Here is a 21557-nt window from a genome sequence, read left to right as displayed (position 1 = left end):
TAGTATGTATAGTAATGCTCAATGTATTTCAAAGATTAATGCCCCCTTCACCTTTTCTGGTGGCTAAAATGTACATATGGTGAAATGTACAGATCTTAAGAATACAATTTTCAGTCTGGCAACAGAAGAGAGACTATTTCTCCTAGCCTGTAGCTTGCCTTTTTACTTTGTTAACAATCTATTTTGATCACTAGGTGTTTTTAATTTTAATGATGTCTAAGTGATTAATATTCTTTTCTTTCAGAGTTAGTGCTTTTTGTCTTCTCTGAGAAATCTTTGCAAGTTTCAGGTCAAAAAGTATTCTGTGGTTCCGCATGGAAATTGCCCAGTTGTAGTTTAAGCTTCTATGTTTGAATCTTACTCCACATCTCCTAGACCGGACTCCTGGGGTCCTTCTTTAGATACAAAAAAGCTGGATGGCTTTTGCCTTCTCTTTTTTCCAGCTACTTGTACTCATTTAGATATACTGCTGGACAAGGAAGGGAATTAAGCCACAGTTGATGGAAGAAGGAAAAAGAATGGAATGCAAACTAATTGGAAAATCATCTTGACATATTAGGCCCTTCAAGCTCTGCCATTACTTCAAAGCAATATTACAGATTACAGAGATTTTTCATTTTTATACTTAATTCAAAGACTGAAAGAGGCAATCATGGAAAACAAAACAGTTAGGATCACTTTATCTCAGACAGTATCTCTTTATAGGAGATTTTTAGAAAATGTACATTTATGGGGCAGAGGGCAGATTGGTGGCTGTGCAGGGCTAGAGGGAGGAGCAGGGGCTGACTGCAGATGGGCAGGGTGCTAGAAATGTTCTGAAGCAGGAGTGTGGTCATAGCGGCACAGCTGTATACATTTGCTAAAACTCACTGGACTGTTCGCTTACAAAAGGTGAATTCCATAGCATGTAAACTACATCTAAGCTGCTAAACAACAACAACAACAACAAAGTCAAGCTTGCTTGTTGGAGCCCCGAGGAAAACAAAAAGTTCAGAGTAGAGAAAATATAGTCTGTGTACACTGGAAGGAAAGAAATTTCTGACTGAATATTAGATAAACTAAGGAGTTGGTTTGAAAGAGAAACGGATTGCAAAGAAATGTGAAGAGAAGAAAAGTGTGTTCTCCTTTAGGATAAGCAGCTCACTCTGGGAACTGTTAAAATTTCACACACAACTTCTGTTTGAAACCAAAGATCACTTCTATGAAATATCTTTATCCTTTCCTTCAGAATTATATAGATTCTATTAATATGCATTCCATTTAGACCAAGAGATAGTACTTCCCCTAAGCTCCCTTAATATTTTTTTTAATGTTTATTTTTGACAGAGAGAGACAGAGCATGAGTGGGGGAGGGACAGAGAGAGAGAAGGAGACACAGAATCCAAAGCAGGCTCCAGGCTCTGAGCTGTCAGCACAGAGCCCAACGCGGGGCTCGAACTCACAGACCACGAGATCATGACCTGAGCCCAAGTTGGACACTCAACCGACTGAGCCACCCAGGCACCCTTAAAGTCCCTTAATATTAAATTAAATGATGTGTTAAATGTAACGATAAAGTTTCAAGAACTTTTTCAGTTTTGGGTTGTTTTTCCACCAATTTTCCCTACTGGTGGTGCTATAGAGTACTTGCTCCTCTGGGCCTCTGTGAATTAATAAGCAAGTTTTCCACTAAGATTAATAAATGTAATTAGCCCAGTTCCAGGGAACATCCCAGATGCTCCTAGATCACCTTACTGCTTTTGTTTTGTTGCAATCATGCTAAGTCACATACTGTTTTCCCCAAAACAACTGTTTTGCAATTCATGCCAAGACAAATAGAACGAACTTCTTTCCTACTCCGGATGGCCCAGCTCCTTTCACTGGCCACAGAATATTCTTTCGCATTATTCTTTGTTGGACAGAGTTTTCAGTTAACTGAAGGAAAATAATTTGGCCAGTGCTAAAAGAAGAAACATTTCCACCAAGCATCAGCCCTCTCCCCACAGTGCTCAAGCTTCTTGAAAACTAAAACCAGCAAACAAAACCCTCCGGGCTTTTCTTCTTAGAGAACATTTTAATTATGTTTTTAACATCTTTATATGTATTTCATATAGTATCTTGGGAAAAAGGTATAAGTTATGTATTTTTATATATATGAAAAATATTATATATATTATAAGAGGAAAAGACCTCTGAGGGAAGCCCAGCTGTGGGAACTAAAGTTCCCTAACAAAGCATGTAATTAAGACCCACTTCTAAAAGGTTCTGTACAAAGAAATCTCACCAGTCTTACACTCTGCATAAGCGGGCAACACTATAGAGAAATCTACCTAAATCACAAAACAATTGGCACAGTATAAATAAATCTAAGGAAATGGATTGATTTGCTAGATAAAGCAAAGGAAGGAATTTTGAAATAATATACAATAAGGGTCTTGAATGGGTTGAAAGAGCTTTTCCAGATATTTAGCTAAACTGAAATATAGAGTTATTTATAAAACCTCCAAAACAGTATTGAAAGCATTTATTCTTTGAAAATCCACCAATCAATAGATTTCAGTGAGCCAACAAGTAAGTTTCCAGCTAACCAGAGAAATCTCTAATAAAGGAATTCTGGGTTTCTATTTCTAATGAGTTAAGCTAACTCTTTACATACATACTAATACATATTCCCGCAGAGGTGGAAGGACACGCAATTAACGCGGTGGAGAAGGGAGAATTAAAAAAGTGAGGAGACGAGAAGATAGGTCCCTGGGGTCACCCTGCCAATCAACTCACTCTTTTGCGTGTGTGTTTCGTTTTGCTCTTTCATAGTCCTTGACAAGGTGACCCACCCTCTGACTCAATGTACAGACCTCACAGAATTTCTAAGCATAACTCAGACAAAGCTGAGTTTTCTCCTTCAGATTACACACTTCAGGTATTTGCCCACAGCATGTAGACCCAATTCACCCACCCTAGCCCCACCCACAAAAGGTTTCCCCACACGCCCTGTAGGCAGCAATCCTCAAGTTCACCTCACATACACGCTATGTTAGCGGTGTCTTTTCTGGATTTTTAACCTTCGCCTTCCATCCCATAACTCAATATAACCAGAAATAAGTCAAACACTCGGAGGGACAAGTGACTAGGCCTTAAGTCATATGACATGGTGATAAGTGCACCTTGGGGAAAAGGCCAAATTACAATTTTACACATGTATAGAAAAAAATGTTCTATTAGGCTGAGCTCTTTCATCAAATTTATGAATGTCCTTTACCAGCACAGAAAGTGACCGTCACATCCATAGGTCATAGATTGCCAATTCAACTCTTAAAATTTAACCATAATGACCATGAGAAACAATATTCTACTTTCACTGTGGTGGTTTGAAATCTGAAAGTTAGATACCATATCTGTCAGTTTAAATATAAGTACTGTTGGTGGGAATGCAAACTGGTGCAGCCGTTCTGGAAAACAGTGTGGAGGTTCCTCAAAAAATTAAAAATAGAACTACCCTATGACCCAGCAATAGCACTACTAGGAATTTATCCAAAGGATACAGGAGTGCTAATTCATAGGGGCACATGTACCTCAATGTTTATAGCAGCGCTTTCAACAATAGCCAAATTATGGAAAGAGCCCAAATGTCCATCAACTGATGAATGGATACAGAAGATGTGGTTTGTATATACAATGGAATACTACTTGGCAATGAGAAAGAATGAAATCCTGCCATTTGCAGCAATGTGGATGGAACTGGAAGGTATTATGCTGAGTGAAATAAGTCAGTCAGAGAAAGACAGATACAGGTTTTCATTCATATGTGGAACTTGAGAAACTTAATAGAAGACCATGGGGGGAGGGAAAGGGACAAAAATAGTTACAAACAGAGAGGGAGGGAGGCAAACATAAGAGACTCTTCAGGGGCGCCTGGGTGGCTCAGTCAGTTAAGCGTCCGACTTCAGCTCAGGTCACGATCTCGTGGTCCTTGAGTTCGAGCCCCGTGTCGGGCTCTGGGCTGATGGCTCAGAGCCTGGAGCCTGCTTCCGATTCTGTGTCTCCCTCTCTCTCAGTCCCTCCCCCGTTCATGCTCTGTCTTTCTCTGTCTCAAAAATAAATAAACGTTAAAAAAAAATTAAAAAAAAAAAAAAAGAGACTCTTCAATACAGAGAACAAACTAAGGGTTGATGTGGGGTGGGGAAGAGGGGAAAATGGGTGATGGACAGTGAGGAGGGCACTTGTTGGGGTGAGCACTAGGTGTTGTATGGAACCGATGAACCACGGGAATCTGCCCCAAAAACCAAGAGCACACTGTATACACTGTTAGCCAACTAGACAACAAATTATATTTTAAAAAATTTTAAAAAGGATTTTGTAGATTTCTCCTCAAAAATAGATAGATAGATAGAAAGAAAGAAAGAAAGAAAGAAAGAAAGAAAGAAAGAAAGAAAGAAAGAAAGAAAGAAAGAAAGAAAGAAAGAAAGAAAGAAAGAAAGAATGAATATTCGGTGACTTATTACCTGCTCCTAATTGGTCAAGAAAAAAAAATAAATGGAAACAACTGCGTGCTTTAAATCCCAAAATGGATGTGTACACACAGAGAATGAACCTTGAAGGTTTTCGGCCGGTAAGGTTTCTGCAAACCCTATTAGTCATTACACGAAATACCACAATATGACTCACCACCACCTACACAGTAATGTTCTCTGTGTCTGACAGACATGTTTTCACTCGATATATAAAAATAAGAAGTGAGATCCTACAAGCAAAGGCTGACTAATAGAAATAATTTTTAGTTTCTTACTACCAATGGTTAAGTGTTTTACACTATTTCCTTTTCTTTAAGAGTAGACAATGAAAACTATATCCAGTTTGCTAGAAAAAATCTGCCGCTAAACCTGGGGCTTATTTAGCTTCTTTGTGTTATTTCAACCAGAAACTCAGAGCAATGTTAACTTTTATTAGTATACATCACCAGCAGTTTTCCAGGAATCTACAATAGATAAATCTGTTCTAAATATATGTCATAATCATCTCCCAGTATCCACCCAGCCACCCAAATATCCACTTTTTAAAAAAAATATTTTTAATGTTTATTTATTTTTGAGAGAGAGAGAGAGAGAGAGAGAGAGAGAGAGAGAGACAGAGTGTGAGTGAGGGAGGGGCAGAGAGAGGGGTAGACAGAATCTGAAGCAGGCTCCAGGCTCTGAGCTGTCAGCCCAAGGCCTGACGCCGGGCTTGAAACCACCAACTGTGAGATCATGACCTGAGCTGAAGTCAGACCGAGCCATCCAGGCACCCCAGCCAAATATCCAGTTTTTATACCTATAACCTGGTACAACTTCTGTTGACAAGGCTTAATTGGGAGAATTTCTTAGCAGTATCTCCCTCACCGAATGGAGGGGCTTTGTCTCCTAGAAAGGCACCCTAAGGCCCTGTGGGCAACCGTGAAACCAAGTTCCACACGTGCCCCCTCCCTCAATGACTCTTGCCAGCCCAGGCCCCTCTCACACCTGCTCAGCATGCCCTTCAGAGACTTTTAGGCAGCTCAGATGACACTTTTAAGTTTTATTTGGGTCAAAAGATATTTAGCACAATAGGTCGCTTCTCCCATATTGCAGCTATGTATTTTACCATGTCATATATGATAGAGACTGTTAAGGACAAAAAATAATTCTTAAACCCTATCAACTTATCCTTTCAATCTGCTGTTGATGCCAGTCACTTTCATGCTCCCAGAGTAACTGACATCCAAATGAAGAAGATGAGTAAAGAGAATGACAAAAAGGTAGATGGGGGACAGGAAGGGTGTAGGGATCAGCCCGAATCCATACTACTACTTTGAGAATAATTAAGAATACATACCCAATTGCTGGAGGATTCAGCAGTCATTAATTCATGCACACATGCATGCATGCATGCATGCAAATAGTTACTGAGCATCTCAAGCATTAACCTTCAGTAATTACTCGTCTGGACCACAAGCATTTACTGAGCACCCACTCTGGGCCACACCCTGCTCTAGGCTCTGGGAGTCCTGAGGATAAAAAAAGCCAGATACAATGCCTGTATGTCATTTTGCTCTCTGAAAGTGCAAAGGTGTCTATCCATAGAGGATTTAACATAACGAGTGTCCATATGGGAATGAACTCAAAGCATCTCATTATTTCAAAGATGGCAAGAGACTTGATGGCTTTTTCTTCCACATGCAAAAAATGCCCATCTTTCCCAAAAACAACCTGTGTATACATTCTAAGTGAGCTTTCATTTGGTTTAGTTTAGTTTTTAAATATCCCATTGTGTAATCAAATAAATAGCAGCTGTAGGATGTTTCCAGTGGATTCATTTAAAATTGGGCAGGAGAGAAAAAAAAAAAAAAAAAAACGCTGCATTTTCAGGGATCTTATTTAAAAAAAAATACATATAGATATGGTTCTTCATCCATAAGCCAAAAAAACCATAACTAAAAGATGTAACTGGTCCTGAGCTCCTATAACACACATCAAGAAACAGCCTGAAATTCCTGAGTAATTTTGGGAATTGAAGGCGGGGGAAGGGAGGATTCCAAGTACAACGGATAAAATTACCGAGGACCATTAGAACTGAAATACGCCATCCACCTATTGTGCATTTACCTCTCAGAGGCCATGTGACATATGTTCTATGTGAGCAAATGATGTTTAGATGATTCCCAATGCAACAATATATATTCTCACGTGCAGTTATTTATACAAACTACCAAACTGTTCTAGCCATTACTGAAACACATTTTCAAAATTACACTTGAAAGCTTACCTAAACCACATGACTTATGGAGATGAAATTATTTCCCCCAGTCCTTTAAAACCCGTATTGATTTATTTGGGGACATACAGAGAGTTGGCAAGTCAGTACAGTGTGTTGACTTTGTGTAATTCACACATGGTAGCCTGAGGATTAAGTTAAATAATCATATTTTAAATTGTAGTCAAAAGCTAAGTAGGTATATACTGCTCAGAGTCTCTTTACAATTCATAGTAATGAAAATCATCAAGGCCAAGGGGACTCATAACCATTTTTTCACTAACATCATTAGTTCAGACATGGTTTTGCATTATTTGTATTTAAAAAAAAAAAAAAAAAAGTTTTCATGTTTCTTTCCTCCACCTCTCCGCACTCTCCCATTTCAATCCCTGGAATCTAAATTTAGAAGCACCCAGAAGGGCGCCTGGGTGGCTCAGTCAGTTAAGCATCCGACTCTTGATTTCCACTGAAGTCATGATCTCACGGTTCATGGGATCAAGCCCTATGTTGGGCTCTGCGTTGAAAGCACGGAGCCTGCTTGGGATCATCCCTCTCCCTCTCTCTGCCCCTCCCCTGCTCTCTCTCAAATAAATAAACGTTAAAAATAAATGAATAAATTTAGAAGCACCCGTAAATAAGCGTATTGATTTATAACAGAGCATCTAACATGGAGTCAAAAAACGAAACCTAACAGCCTACAGGAAAGGACATTTGGAATGAATCTGGCGAGACAAAACATAAATTTAGCACCAGAAGGAGCAAAATGGTTTTGTAGTTTTACCTTAAGCTTCACTGGGTTTGTTTAGTAAATTAGAAGACAAGAAGGAAATTTAAGAAGCCATGTTGACCACCTTACTATCTCTAGGCAGACAGGGCCTCCAAGCAGCACAAAGAAATGTAGACTGTCAACTGGGATAAAGATCTACTACCAATCCTTCTTTGGTTCTTAGAATACAATGTTCTGTTCAGAAGTACAACACATGTAAGCAAGCAAAACCACCTATATTAACATCACCTATGTCACAAACTGTCAGTTGTTCTCAGGGCCAAAATAATTTGTTTATAAAGTTCTGGGACAGAGACAAAGAGAGAGAGCCAGGGAGGGGCAGAGACAGAGGGAGACAGAATCTGAAGCACGCTCCAGGCTCTGAGCTGTCAGCACGGAGCCTGATGTGGGGCTCGCACCCACGAACCATGAGATCATGACCTGAACCGAAGTCGGACACTCAACCAACTGAGCCACCCAGGTTCCCTCTGTAAGAAACTTTCTATTCTTAGTCATGGCCTTTAGTGTAAATGGTGAGTTTAAAAAACAAAGAGATAAAAAGTGTTGAAACTTTTCATCAATTGTAGTGATAGTGGAAGAATTTTTATTAAAAAGAGCTTAAGACAGTCCTAGTAATAAAAGAAATTATGTTGGCAGCCTGTGGGAGATGAGTAACAATTCACGTAGCTAGGGGAAGAACAGAATGTGTATACTGCTAAGTCTGTAAGACAACTTTGGATTCCTGTAGCTCCTTTCATACCAAAATGACTTCAGAATATATTGAAAAATGAAGAGATTACTGATGTAAATTCCCAGGTGAATTCACTTGGCACAGCTTAACTTGACCGTGAATTCATCTGACTCTGATACACCAACTAAATTCTCCCATTCCTGCTATCTTTATTTCTCATATCCTACGTTGGCTACTAATGTCCTCAGTAATTAGCAGTAATAAAACTGACCTATAGTAAGTAATTGACATTATAATTACATTTATGAGGATACAAATCCCATCAACCTACGGTATCCATGATCACCACATTCCCCATTGAGATTTAATTTTCACTGGTAATCCTCAATGGTATAAATGGTTGTTCTATGATCAATAATGATTTTCTTAATAAGTTTCTTTAAAATATGCTACATTTCCTGGAAGGCACAGCACTCTATAGTTTATTATCCTAAAATATTAGACCCATTGGCCAAATAAATGGGACACTAAGCAATGGATTCAAAAGAAAACAGATTAACCAGAAAACAGTGTAAAATGTAATTGGTCATATTTCAGATTTAGGAAAACTTGGGTCCATACTGCATATTATTTCCAACCAGCCATAAATTCATAGTGATACACTGTGTTAGAAATGAAAGTTTTCCTCTAATCAATCTATGAAACTGATTCCAAATACACAAAACAGTGTGTGTACTAGAAGAGTGGAGATTTAGTGCAAAACACTTCAAAAATAATAGCCAGCCTTGTCTTAAACCTGGTTTCTCACCTAAAATCTCACCCAGGGCTATTTTGCACATTTCACAAGGCAAGAGGGCTGAGGGAACTCATTAGGAGATACCAATTCCAGTATCACTGCTGCTGTGGAATATTCTGCAGGGAACACTTAGCCCATCAATTCCAGGTGGATGCAGGAGTCTATGCACTGGGTAGAAGGGCAGAAAGGGAGAAGGGGGGGGGGCTCCTAGTAATTCTCTATTTCCTTTTTATTTCAAAATTAAAGCGCCCTGAGGAGGTATGTGTTACAGCAAGATAGCATCTCATCTCAACAAGTGGACTCAAATGAAAACGTACTCAGAATCTATTCAAGAAGGCATGAAACCTTTTGCTTAACTTACCAACACTTCACAGAGACTGCAAAGAACAACAGTCATTTTTGTAAATGTAATCAAGTAGCAATATATTTTGCCGTACTTTCATACACAGTAAAACCCTGGATTGCAAGTAACTTGCTCTACAAGTGTTCCGCAAGACAAGCAAATGTTTCTAATAAATTTTAACTTGATAAACGAGCGATGTCTTGCAACAGGAGTAGTAGGTGACACCGAATATCACATGATCACAACTGAGCCAATGGTTATTCTCTCTCTCTCTCTCTCTCCCTCTCTCTCTCTCTCTCTCTCTGCAGGATTGTGGGTGATTGTCTCCCCTTCTCAGATGCTTGGTCTCAGGTTGAGGTGTTTGGCAGAAATCAGTGATTTTTCAGAACATTGGAAGGTGCCCACAACTGGCACTATTTTTTTGATACTTCAAAGCACCTAGGGACAGTCCCCTGCTTTTCCATCCAAGAGTAAGCTTAGGAATGCTTTGCTTCATTCTAGGTCAGGCTGCCTGCAGATATAGACCGTTTTCCTCTGCTGCCTTATTGCCAGTTACATTAAATACAGTATATGACAGAGTTTATTAATACTGTAGTCAACATCCGTACGAGCATATACAATGGCCCCCATGCAGAAAAAGACTCCATGGAGCCAAAAGATAGCAGTGATTCCATCAGTGATAGTGAAAGTCGTCCTACACAGTACCCTCCTCTCTCTGGTCTCCCTCACACAACCATGAAGGTTTTTCAAAGGAAAGTGCAGGTTAATTTGTTTATTTTTCTTTATATTTTGTATTTTATTATTTTGTTACTATATTATAGCATTGAGTTTCCATTATTCCTTATGGGGAAATTCGCTTTGATATACAACTGCTGTGGATTGCAAGCATGCTTCTGGAACGAATTATGCTGGCAAACCAAGGTTTTATTATATTTGGTTTGCTGAGAAAACCTGTAAAAAGGCAGAGGCACCTTCCTCTCATTCAAATAAGAATCTGAGATATAGAATTAAATCAATAACACAACCATCCCCATCCCCTTTTCCAGAACCACTTCTCAGAAGCCCCAGTCCTCCCAGCTTCCTATTTCATGTTCCATCTACACTGAGCTTTCTGTTCTTTGAGCCTTCCACACTTTCTCTCACCTCCTGGCCCCCTACTGTGCTGTTCTCAAGGTCTGTAACAATCTCTCCTCTTTGCCCTGATATTCCTACTAGATTTTCATGTCTTAACATTAAATGAAACCTCTCCCACAAAGCCTTCCAAGACCCTTCCACACTAAGTTAGGAAACTGTGGGGTTTAGAATCTAGCAAGTTTGTTATTAACTTGACAGCTAAGCTAAGGAGTCAAGCAAATGGAAATCAAAATATGTACCTTCTTTCTCACTCATGTAAGCTGAGTTGGAGAACTCAATTTTCATCTGAGGACAAGTGGCCTTGCTGAGATTTCAAGGTTGAATTAGACACTCACCTACCAGTGGTAGGGTCAGCTGGACAACTGTAGAACTCCCCAAGGGGAGCTCACTGCTAGGAAACTTATAGTACCACGGGCCACAAAACGTGTTTCCTGAAAGCTGGTTGATTGGCAGAGAAATCGACAGAGAAACGAACTGAGGGATGCATATTCCCATGAGGACTTGGAAGAGAAGCTAGGAATTACTGGGCAAGAGAGCTAGGTTTATAGATATGGAACCTGTGAGTGCAACCCCCTCCTTGTGAAAAAAGGCGAATGAACATTCTTCCCCAACAATAGATACTGCTGGAAGAGCCCCTCATAATCCTGGGGCACACTGGATAAGATTGTGTGTGTATTTGCCTATTTCCCCACTAGACCTTTGGTCCCATAAATTCATTAACAACCATGGCTGCTTTGCTCACCAGCTATCTCAGGACACACAGCAGCCACTCATCACACGCACACACCCTGAAACAACTGACCGGTCAATTAGTGACACATCCTTCTAGTCATCCCAAAGGAAATCTTCTATTTGCTAACATTGAGATGAAAAAGTTATTTGAATAAGGACAACTTACAGATTCGTGATGCCTAGGGGTCTTCAAATAGGTCAGCAAAAACAATCTAAGACCTTGAAGCCTGTAGAAAAGGCAAGACTATAGCTGAATCTTATTTTATGGGAACAGTGTTGACTCGGGTTGGTTATGCTCACGACGTGTGGCTGAAGCAAAGGACAAAGCAGAAAAAGTGGGGAGAGGAGGTCGGGGAGGTAATACAGGAAAAAAAGGATTGATGCTCGAAAAGCATAAAATACAGAGTTGGCAGAGATTACACAAACTCTCAACTGAATGTTTTTTAAAATATACCAAATCAGTTAAAATTGTTAGCATAGAGACTATTTCTGTGTGACAACTCACAAAAATAAATTAATTAGATAGTTAAAAAATTCCCAAGTTACATGTTCTCAGTTCTCCAGGAGCTGTCGAACAGCTTTAGAAGCAGCAGGTCAGTCGGTAGGAAGTAATAACAAGTGTCGGCAGAGATAGGGTCAAACTGGAACCCTCATACACTGCAGGTGGGAATGTAAAATGGTGCACTTTGGAAAACAGTCCGGCAATTCCTAAAAATTTAAGCATTGTGTTAGCATATGGCCCGGAAATTCCACTCCTAGGTCCGCACCCGTGCGAACTGAAAATATATTTCCATGCAAAAACTTGGGTATGAATAAAGTTTACAGTGGCATTATTCATAACAGCCGAAGACTGGCAACAATCCAAATGTCTGTCAACGATGAATGGATAAACAAAATGTGGTATGTCCATACAGTGGAGTATTATTCAACCATAGAAGGAAAAGAAGTATCGATACATGCTACAACATGGATACACTGAAAAGATTACGGTAAGTGAAAGGAGCCGGTCACAAAGGACCACATATTACATGATTCCATTTTTATGAAATACCCAGAATAGACAAATTCACAGAAACAGGAGTAGATTAGAGGTAGCCAGGGGATGGTGAGCTGGGGAGAAAAGAGAAGTGACAGTTAATGGGTAAGAGAGTTACTTTTGGAGGTCATGAAAACATGCTAAAATTTATTGTGGTGATGCTTGCACGACTAAAAGCCATTGAGCTGTACACTGGAAATAGGTGGATTATAGTCTGTGAGTTATATCTCAATAAAGCTGTTAGGAAAAAAAAAAAATAGGCAGGGTTTTGGACTGGGACCCCCAGGAACCACTACATCCTGAAATCGGAATGAGTCTGGTTCCACTGCCTATGGCAGGCACTCCTCACGGCCCACCCTCCTTACAGATTCCCGTGGCTGACCTCCCGCTCAGCCTTGCTTTATTTATGAGATGATAAGGTTGCAGCAAGCAATTCTGAAGGCAACCTATTTGGTACCACTCATTTAAAAACATTAAATGGGTGTGTCACCAGAAGAGGCCAAGGAAACTAGCTGACACCAACCGGCTGTGATGAGATGCTTTCCAACAGATACAGAGGTAAAATGCCCTGCAAGTTAGGATCCACCCTGGCTCACTCACAGCGGGCAGATTAGCTTTCAAGAAAAGGAAAAACCTGGGATATGTGCTTAGGGTGTTGTGCCCAGGAAATACTTATCTCCCATCCTTCTCATTGCACTAGGATGTGGGTTATAAAGCACCTAAGAGGTGCCCCCCTTTTTAAAGAAGTTATCTTCTTTATACCAATCCTATCAGAGAGACGGTATTGTCCCCATTGTATAGGCAAGGCAATAAACTTAAATTCCAATGGAAACCATCTTAAAGGCAGTCACCCCGGGTTGCAGAGCAGTCTGACTCCACAGGCCAAGCACGCTCCCGTTCCCCACCTGGCCTCCCTATCCTGTGCACGGGCAGAGGCAGAAGTGCTTCTGCGAACACTCGAGAGAACCCACAGAGGTTGCCCATGGCTCTGAGCCCACCCCTCTTGCCCCAGCACACCCCTGGCCATTGGATAGGTCTGTGGTCTAAGTCCCTGAAGTAAGGAGTGGACAGAAATCCATCCGTCACTCACCGGGACAGATACAAACCTCAATATAATTTGTTTTCCAATGGTTTCGGCTTAAAGTTCTGGTTTGGCATTGGCTTTTTAACAACTAACAGCTGTAGGCAATTTTCACACAGAATAAAGACATCAGTAAGGCAGAGAGTGGAATTTTCTCCCTTATGAATACAGAACAATGAGCTGCCTTCAAGATGTACATGGAGCTACCACCACACAGGCTCTGGCTTAGGTCTCATCTGGGGAGTCTGATAGAGCACAATTGAAAAGACAGTGGATGTAGAGGCTTTGAGGGTACTAACTCTGCCCACCAGTTCCAACTACCACCAAGTGGGCCCTCATCTATCAGCAACATCTATCTCCTTAGGTGGGCTTTGGGTTTTCAAATACTTTAAATGGGATACACTGGACCAGATGGACTTGACAGATACATTCAGAACTTTTCGTCCAAAAGCAGCAAAATACACATTCTTCTCGAGTGCACGTGGAACATTCCCCAAGATAGATCACATACTGGGTCATAAAATACTTTAAGTGGGAAATAAAACCAAGCCCGTGAATACATTATTGCCCTTCCTGATAGCCATCATGGTAGATGATTCACTGCCTCTCCCTGGAAGAGGATTATATGTCCTCCACTGCCCCAGTGACCTCAGGATTGTCCATGCGACTTGTGGTGCCAGTCTCTACAGAAGGATGATTCATCCTTACCCTGTGATCTCAGGAGTGGCCACGTGATTTTCACCTGCCAAAGAAATGTGGGCAGAAGTGTCACATGCCATTTCCAAGCATAAGCTTAGAGCCTACTAGCAGTTTGCCATGTCTCTCCTTACTCTTCCACCAGGCCTGGGTCTTGGATGAAAGATGGTGAGGAACAAAACCACACCTGACCCACAATGGACATGCAGCACCAGCAAGGGATAAGCTGTTGTAGTTTGTAACCGTCACAGGATGAACTAGCTGAGATGACTGAGACAGCCATTGACACCGATCCCCACCACTTCCCTTCTTACCTTCAATCACTCACAGCTCACATCCTCCAGAACGTCTTCCTTGACCACCCTCCTCATCACTGTGTCCTATACCCCACAACACATCTACACACCATGCAGAGGTGGGTTGTGCTTCTTCCTCTAGTGGCATTATACTTTTTTATCAATCCCCTTTTGCTACTGAAACTGTCAGCTGTTTCAGAGAAGGTTCTAGTTTCCCACTTTGAACCTCCCCCATTAACACCTAGAACATAATCTCTGCATGCAGAGGTGGGAGAGGGGAGGGATTCCTTAAACATCAAAAATATTCATCAACATCATAAAATACAAACATGCTGCCAAGAGCCATCTCTTCTTTTTCCCAACCAATTCTGGTTGGTAATAGGCTTGGTAATACTCTCATATTGGCTTATCTTATAGGGTAAGCCTATAGGTAAATTCTGGTCTGGAAGAGCTGCAGTGGCCTGATCGGTTCAGATATTACCCCTGGAGGGCAGTAACACAGCCTACATTACTTTCTGACCTAAGAGTCATGCAAAATGATAGCACTCTCGAGTATCTGTTGAATGATACAAATGGTCTGATTCGTCTGATTAGAACTAACTCCATTACAAAATGCCGGCAATGATCGAGAGAGGATAGAGTACTCATGTAACATTTATTGAGCACCCAATGAGGGCCAGGCACTGGGCCATTCCCACTATGTATTACTCTCACTTCGACACTACATCACACTAGAAGGAGGACTTTTTTTTTTTTCTCACTTTCCAGAAAACAGGCTCATATGCTTCTTCCATACTTACACAGATAATAAAGTCCGAATAGTAACTTGAACCAACGTCTTCCTAATCCACATGCCAGGACTCTGAACTATACCATAATATACCTCTATAACATGGAATGGAAAGAAACACTACTTCAGAGGTAGCTAAAAAGCTAAGCTGAAGAGATCACTTACATCTTTTGAGAAGAGGTCCTACACCAGATATCTCACTTCAGTACAGTGGATTCTAAAATATGACAGGATTCATGAAAAGCTTCCCACAACACTTATTACTACAGTCTGATCATTAGGCTAAATAATTAACTGCCTTAAGTAATAATGGCTTTCATCAAAGGATCTGGGACAGGAAGAGGAGTAGGACTAACTGTTTAGAAGACATTCATACAGCACACTGAGAGTAGGGGTGGGGAAAGCATTAGAGAATTGGGGGGCTGTGAGGCAGAGGACACAGGTATAGACTCACGCTGGGATGGAGGGCAACAGGAGAAGCAACTTGGGATGTGATTCGGCCACATATTCGAAGATCTAAGGGTCTAAATCCCTTCACTTAAAGCAAAGCCCTCTGATGTAGTAAAGCAACCTTCTTCTTTCTCTTCCTCCAGAGGCTCAGTGCCCACAGCTGGGGTGCCAATATAAAGGGGTCATTGCACTGAAGAAGGGCGAGCCCATGGCTAACCAAACGAAACCAGGCACACCCTCTCCTCTTCCTCCTGGCTCCCAACCACCGGCAGGAAGCAAGTTGGAGACTCACCACAAGTTCAGTGAACATGACATCCAGCTCCTCCACAGGGGGCATGGGTAATGCTGGCTCCATGGTCTGAAGCGCAAAGTTGCTATCGTTTCGCAGCCGATAGGTGATTTCCGGGTGATCATTATTTCGGAAACAGCAAAAGATGAATGAAATCCCCCGTCCACCTCTCTTCCTTGGGGCCATGGTGGATTTCTGTTCTATTTCTTGAAGTGACTAAACTCTGCAAAAACAAGACAAGACATGGTTAAAGGTGCAAAAATGGATAAAAGATTTTTTTTTTTTTTTAAAGCCAGACCAATTCAAGAAAGACCCTCTGCCCTGGAGGCAGTTGATAGCCTGCAGGGCATGAAGAGGACAACCCCGAGATGGTTTGGAGTTCAGTTACACAAAGAGCACATCCTTCTATTCACTTGTTGAATGTTTCCTGTGACCAACTGCTGAGCAAACAGTGCAATTCTCCCCCTCCACACCACGGCACATGCCCCAGTTGCACTGGGCTACTGGCCATTCTTCCCCTATCACATGCTCTTTCTTGCCAACCCATCTTGTTCTTTAACATCCCCTGAAAGAATGACCTTCTCTTCCTCACCCCTTAGGAATCCAGGATCTCTTATCCTTTAAAGTTTGATACCAACGTCTTCTTTTTCACCTTCCCAAAGGAGAATTAATATGTATGCTAAGGCATATCTACCCATTCCAGCTCATATCATATTCTAAGTTCATTAAGAGAGTATTGTTAGACACTGTTAGATAGCCAATAACTTCAAGTCAGGGGAAGGGACTGACCATCAAACACCTTGTTGGCCCTAGTGCCCTGCACAGTGCCAGGAAGGTAGGAGGCACTCAGTTCATGTTTATCATGTTGAATAATTTAAATTCATAACAAACGAAGAGTGATTTCACATGAGCTTTCCAAACAGAAAAGATCAAAAGAGTTCACCAATACAGAGATAGTCATAGTATATTCACATAACAGAATACTATGCACTCATTTAAAAACAACACAGCATCTGTGTATGTAGATATGAAAACATGTTCAAGGTACTTTATGATATACTGTACGTATTACAGGATTACATGTTTTAAAGAATGCATATATGTTTTTATGAATATATGTAAGAAAGGGCAAATAGCACTAACCTCTAAAATAAAAACAGGGGATTGGAGAACTATTTTTTTTCATTTTGTACCCTTTGAATTTGAATTTTTTTTTTTAATGTTTATTTATTTTTGAGACAGTGCAAGCAGGGGAGGGGCAGAGAGAGAGGGAGACAGAATCCAAAGCAGGCTTCAGGCTCTGAACTGTCAGCATAGAGCCTGACATGGGGCTTGAACCCATGAACTGTGAGATCATGACCTGAGCCTAAGTCAGAAGCTTAATCGACTGAGCCACCCAGGTGCCCCTTGAATTTGAATTTTTACCATAAAAATACATTTTTAGGGGCCCCTGGGTGGCTCAGTCAGTTAAGTGTCTAACTGCGGCTCAGGTCATAATCTCACGTTGCAATCCCTGAGTTCGAGCCCCACGTCAGGCTCCATGTTGACAGCTCACAGCCTGGAGCCTGCTTTGGATTCTGCATCTCCCTCTCTCTCTCTGCCCCTCCCCTGCCCGTGCTCTCTTTCTCTCTCAAAATAAATAAACATTAAAAGAAATTTTTAAAAGACACATTTTTAATTATTATATAGTTTTTTGTAATTATATGTATTGCCTTGGGAAAATTCCAAAGTTATACTGTCAATCGAAAAAAGCAAATCAAAGAATGATATGTACAACACGATGCCATACTGGCTTTTAAAAAACCAATCTCATACAACATTACAAGCTCCGGTATAAGTTTTCATAAATAACTATGATTTACAAACACGTCTGGAGTCAAGATCTCGCTCACTTAAGGGATGGTGGTTCTCCAAAAGCCAGTGACTAGAACTCTTTAGAATGGGAAGGGAAGGTAAATGTTAAGAGCAGGTTGTCCCTCACGTAGCCCTATGTGATACTCCAACTGGCTCTGGAATAACAACTTGGCCGAGACATCCAATATCCCAAACTGTTGAAGCATATATCTCCTGGCCTAAAGTGTACTTGTTCAATGTCATAGGAGACATGTGTGCCTGGGATTCCTTTGGCAGATGTGTGTTAATACCTATTATATACCAGGCACTATAAGCACTGAAGGATACATAAAGGAAATGGGTCACTAGGAGATTATAATCTGGTGGGAGAGAGTAGTACACCAAACAGTTATAAAAAGGCAATATGGTATATTATACCAGTGGGTGCTACGTAATCGAGCAGGAAGTACATAGTGGAGAATGTGGGTATGGTCCCTGATGGATGAGTGGAGCTTCGATAGATTATGGAAAGCAGGGCATTTTGGCAGAAGGAACAGCGCAAGCAAAGGCATGGGGTGGGAAGGGGCATGGGGTACATAGGGAATGAGTAGTGGTGTGGCACAGCTTATGTTATATAACACAGCCTTCCCACAGCAAAACCCTGGGGCTCTCATCTTCCTGATCAAAACCCACTGAAGTCTCTCCGATACCAATCTAAACTGGCTTCCAGTGCTCCATCAAATCAGATCCAACTCAACTTCTCTGTCTTTCCTATTTCCTTGAAAGTATCTTTCACTTTAGCCAACAGACCATTTTCCACGCCCCATACACATCCCACGCTCCTCTCTTCTTCCATCCCAGTGGTCTGCTCATTCCTTCTGCCTTTATCTTTGTCAACATGCTCCCATCCTGCCAGCACCAATCCTGACAGTACTCAGTATGGTGAGCCCATCCACGGCTGGTGAAAACTGAAATTTGTTTCAACGTTCCTGAAGGGCAGTTTACCGACGCCTTTCACGCATACTTTTGACTCGAAGTATTTCTACTCCTAGAAATATATCCCAATGGAATATTCCGAGATACTATCAAAAATGTGGTCACAACAATTTTCAAAGCGTTACCTAATAACCAATAAACAAAGGCATAAAATAAGTTCTAGTTATAGGAGACTATATGAAAAGGTTAATCATGGTATAACTAGATGACAGATGACCAAGCAGTCCTCTCTAAAAGAATATTTAATGACATGCGCATTTTATATGTAAAATAAAGAATAGGTATCCAGTGTCCCATTAATGTACGAACAAGTGTACATATATGAGCTGTCAGGATGGGAGCGTGTTGACAAAGACAAAAGGAGAAAAGGATAAGAGAAACAGCACAATGTGAGCCAACAGTAAGCTTGTGTCAAAAACACCAAAAAACTTCTTTGTACTTTCCCAAGTTGTTGTCACAATGAAGACATACTACTTTCACAATCAAATGAAGATGAGATTTAAAAAAAAAAACAAAAAAAAACCCTGTATGATCATTTGTTTATATGACAGATGGAAGGAGGGGAATGTGTATGCAAAAATGTTCTTATCAAAAATATCCAAGTTATGGTGATCTATACACCAGTGTCCCAAACTATCTGAGGCGAAGGATGAGTTGCTTCCCTCCAATCTGTTAGCAATGTATTTTTGTAAAATAGAGTACAACTATTTCAGCAATGGCAAAATGCTAGAAGAATTTCTCTAAGAGTGCAATTCTTGTATTCTTTGTTAACCAGCATGGGGAAGGAGCAATACCACTGACGTACACGAGGAGATGGGAGTTCAGACTTAGTTCACTAAAATACAACTGTGAATGTCTGTCTCCGACGTATGTCCTCAGGACCCAGCCATGTCCCCCTCGGCAGCCAGGCCAGAGTCCTGCACACCCTGTCACTCAACTGTCAGTAAGTATCCTGAAGAGACTGTTCAGGGATTAATGTCAAGGTCTGCATGACTAAGCACCTCTGTATGGGGGTAAAGAGGCAGTATTCACGCTACTGGAAGACGGGAGAAAACAAAAACAAAAAAAACAAAAAAAACAAAAAAAACAAAAAACGGGCAAGACCCAGCTCATGGAAGGTCATATGGTCAATGCTTAGCTTTCAAGTTTATTTCCAGGCAGTCTTGCTAACCTATCCCATTGAATGTGGTCTGGGCCCTCTTAGCATTTTGTGACCCCTATGAGGCAGAGCCAACACTTACGGTAATTTGTGGTCTGGGTCTTACTTCCCCTATTGAAGAGTCAACTCCATGAGAAAAAGTGCCCACAGCTTGTGTCACTTAGTGCCTCACACACATAGGAGCACGACCCAAGTATTTGGGAAATGAATTGAGAGCAACTTTACTTTTGTACTTTATAGGTTGTTTCACTTAAACCCAAGTTTTATTACATTCTGGCTGTATTGAGGGGGGGAGGGTGTGCACAAGAAACACAGAGATCTAAAAATCAGCCCAAAGCATTTAAGTCTTTTTTTCTTTAAGCCAGCAGTTCTATAAACAAACACAAAATGAGGGTCTTGGCTAGATTCTAAGATGGGTGATAAGATACAGAGTCCATTACGTTTAAGAACCTAATTGAAATCATTTTAATAAGGACCAAAATATTGCCTTTGACAGGTGATTTGTGTTTAAAAGCCTCACGAACACCCAAAAGCCAAGTTTTTATGCTGGCTCCTGTGTGTGACACCAAATACAAGGTCTTCCATTAAACCCATCCTTAAACTGTAGATGATGGCAAAGCTTTTAGACTTCCAACAGGCTGCCATTTTTTTCTATGTTTATTTTTGAGAGAGAGAGAAAAGACAGAGTGTGATGAGCAGGAGAGGGGCAGAGAGAGAGGGAGACACAGAATCCGAAGCAGGCTCCAGGCCCTGAACTGTCAGCACAGCGGGGCTCAAACTCTGAAACCATGAATGAGATCATGACCTAAGCCGAAGTCAGCGGCTTAATCAACTGAGCCCCCAGGCACCCCCAGGCTGCCATTTTTAATACACATACTTGGAACTCACTGTTAAGAGACTAGATTCCTAGATATAGACCAAAGTGGAAGCATAAGTAATCATCCTATGACCCCTCAGTGGCAGTAGACACTTCTGGTCAGCCCTCCTTAACCGCCCTGGCACTTCGCTAATGAGCAATCCCAACAGCTGTGTATGTAATTTTACGAAGCACATCCACACCCATTTTATCATCCTCCTTTCACATATCAGACTGAAAGGGAGACTTGGGAGGGAGTGGGGAAGTTAGGAAGAGAGAAGTTGGGGAGGGACTTGCTTTGCTGCAGAACGTAAAGGGATGTTGACTGGAAGAAGCCTAACTGGTTCGGAGTGGGGCAGGGAAGCTTGGCAGAGGTCAGGGAACCTGAGTGCTTAATCCAATGGGAATCCAATCCCCACCCTCTCCAACCCCAAGGCCATGACCTTAGTTCAGCCTCCCCTTATCTCATCTGTATAATTACAACAGTTCCGTAACTCTTCTCCTTAACCTGTGGTTCTCCAGTTTAGGGGCTGACAAACCTTTTCTGTAAAGGACCAGATAGTAAATATTTTTAGCTTTGTGGGCTCTTAAGCCTCTATCACAACTCATCAACCCTGCCATTTTATTCTTTTTTTTTTTTTTTTTTAAAGTTTGCATTACCACACTCTGTTTTTTGGGTTTTTTTTTTAATTTTTTTTTTAACGTTTATTTATTTTTGAGACAGAGAGAGACAGAGCATGAACAGGTGAGGAACAGAGAGAGAGGGAGACACAGAATCTGAAACAGGCTCCAGGCTCTGAGCTGTCAGCACAGAGCCCGATGCGGGGCCCGAACTCACGGACCGTGAGATCATGACCTGAGCTGAAGTC

At 41.2% G+C, this 21557-nt stretch overlaps 1 protein-coding gene across 4 annotated transcripts in view; it reads right to left on the bottom strand.

The window, feature by feature from the left end:
* Nucleotides 1-21557, bottom strand: part of DAAM1 (dishevelled associated activator of morphogenesis 1) — a 178595-nt gene that overhangs the window by 92301 nt on the left and 64737 nt on the right. For all 4 annotated transcript variants that reach the window (XR_009264499.1, XM_058739191.1, XM_058739193.1 and 1 more), the window contains one exon: nt 15848-16067. Coding sequence is in view for 3 of the 4 variants with exons in the window: in XM_058739191.1 (XP_058595174.1) it covers nt 15848-16030 (183 nt within the window). In the remaining variant the exon portion in view is untranslated. The remainder of the gene's footprint in view (nt 1-15847; nt 16068-21557) is intronic.

The sequence above is a fragment of the Neofelis nebulosa genome, chromosome 7 (assembly GCF_028018385.1).
Source record: "Neofelis nebulosa isolate mNeoNeb1 chromosome 7, mNeoNeb1.pri, whole genome shotgun sequence".
Taxonomy (NCBI): Eukaryota; Metazoa; Chordata; class Mammalia; order Carnivora; family Felidae; genus Neofelis; species Neofelis nebulosa.
Note: the sequence above shows the minus strand (reverse complement) of the source record. Positions and strands in the feature narration are given on the sequence as shown.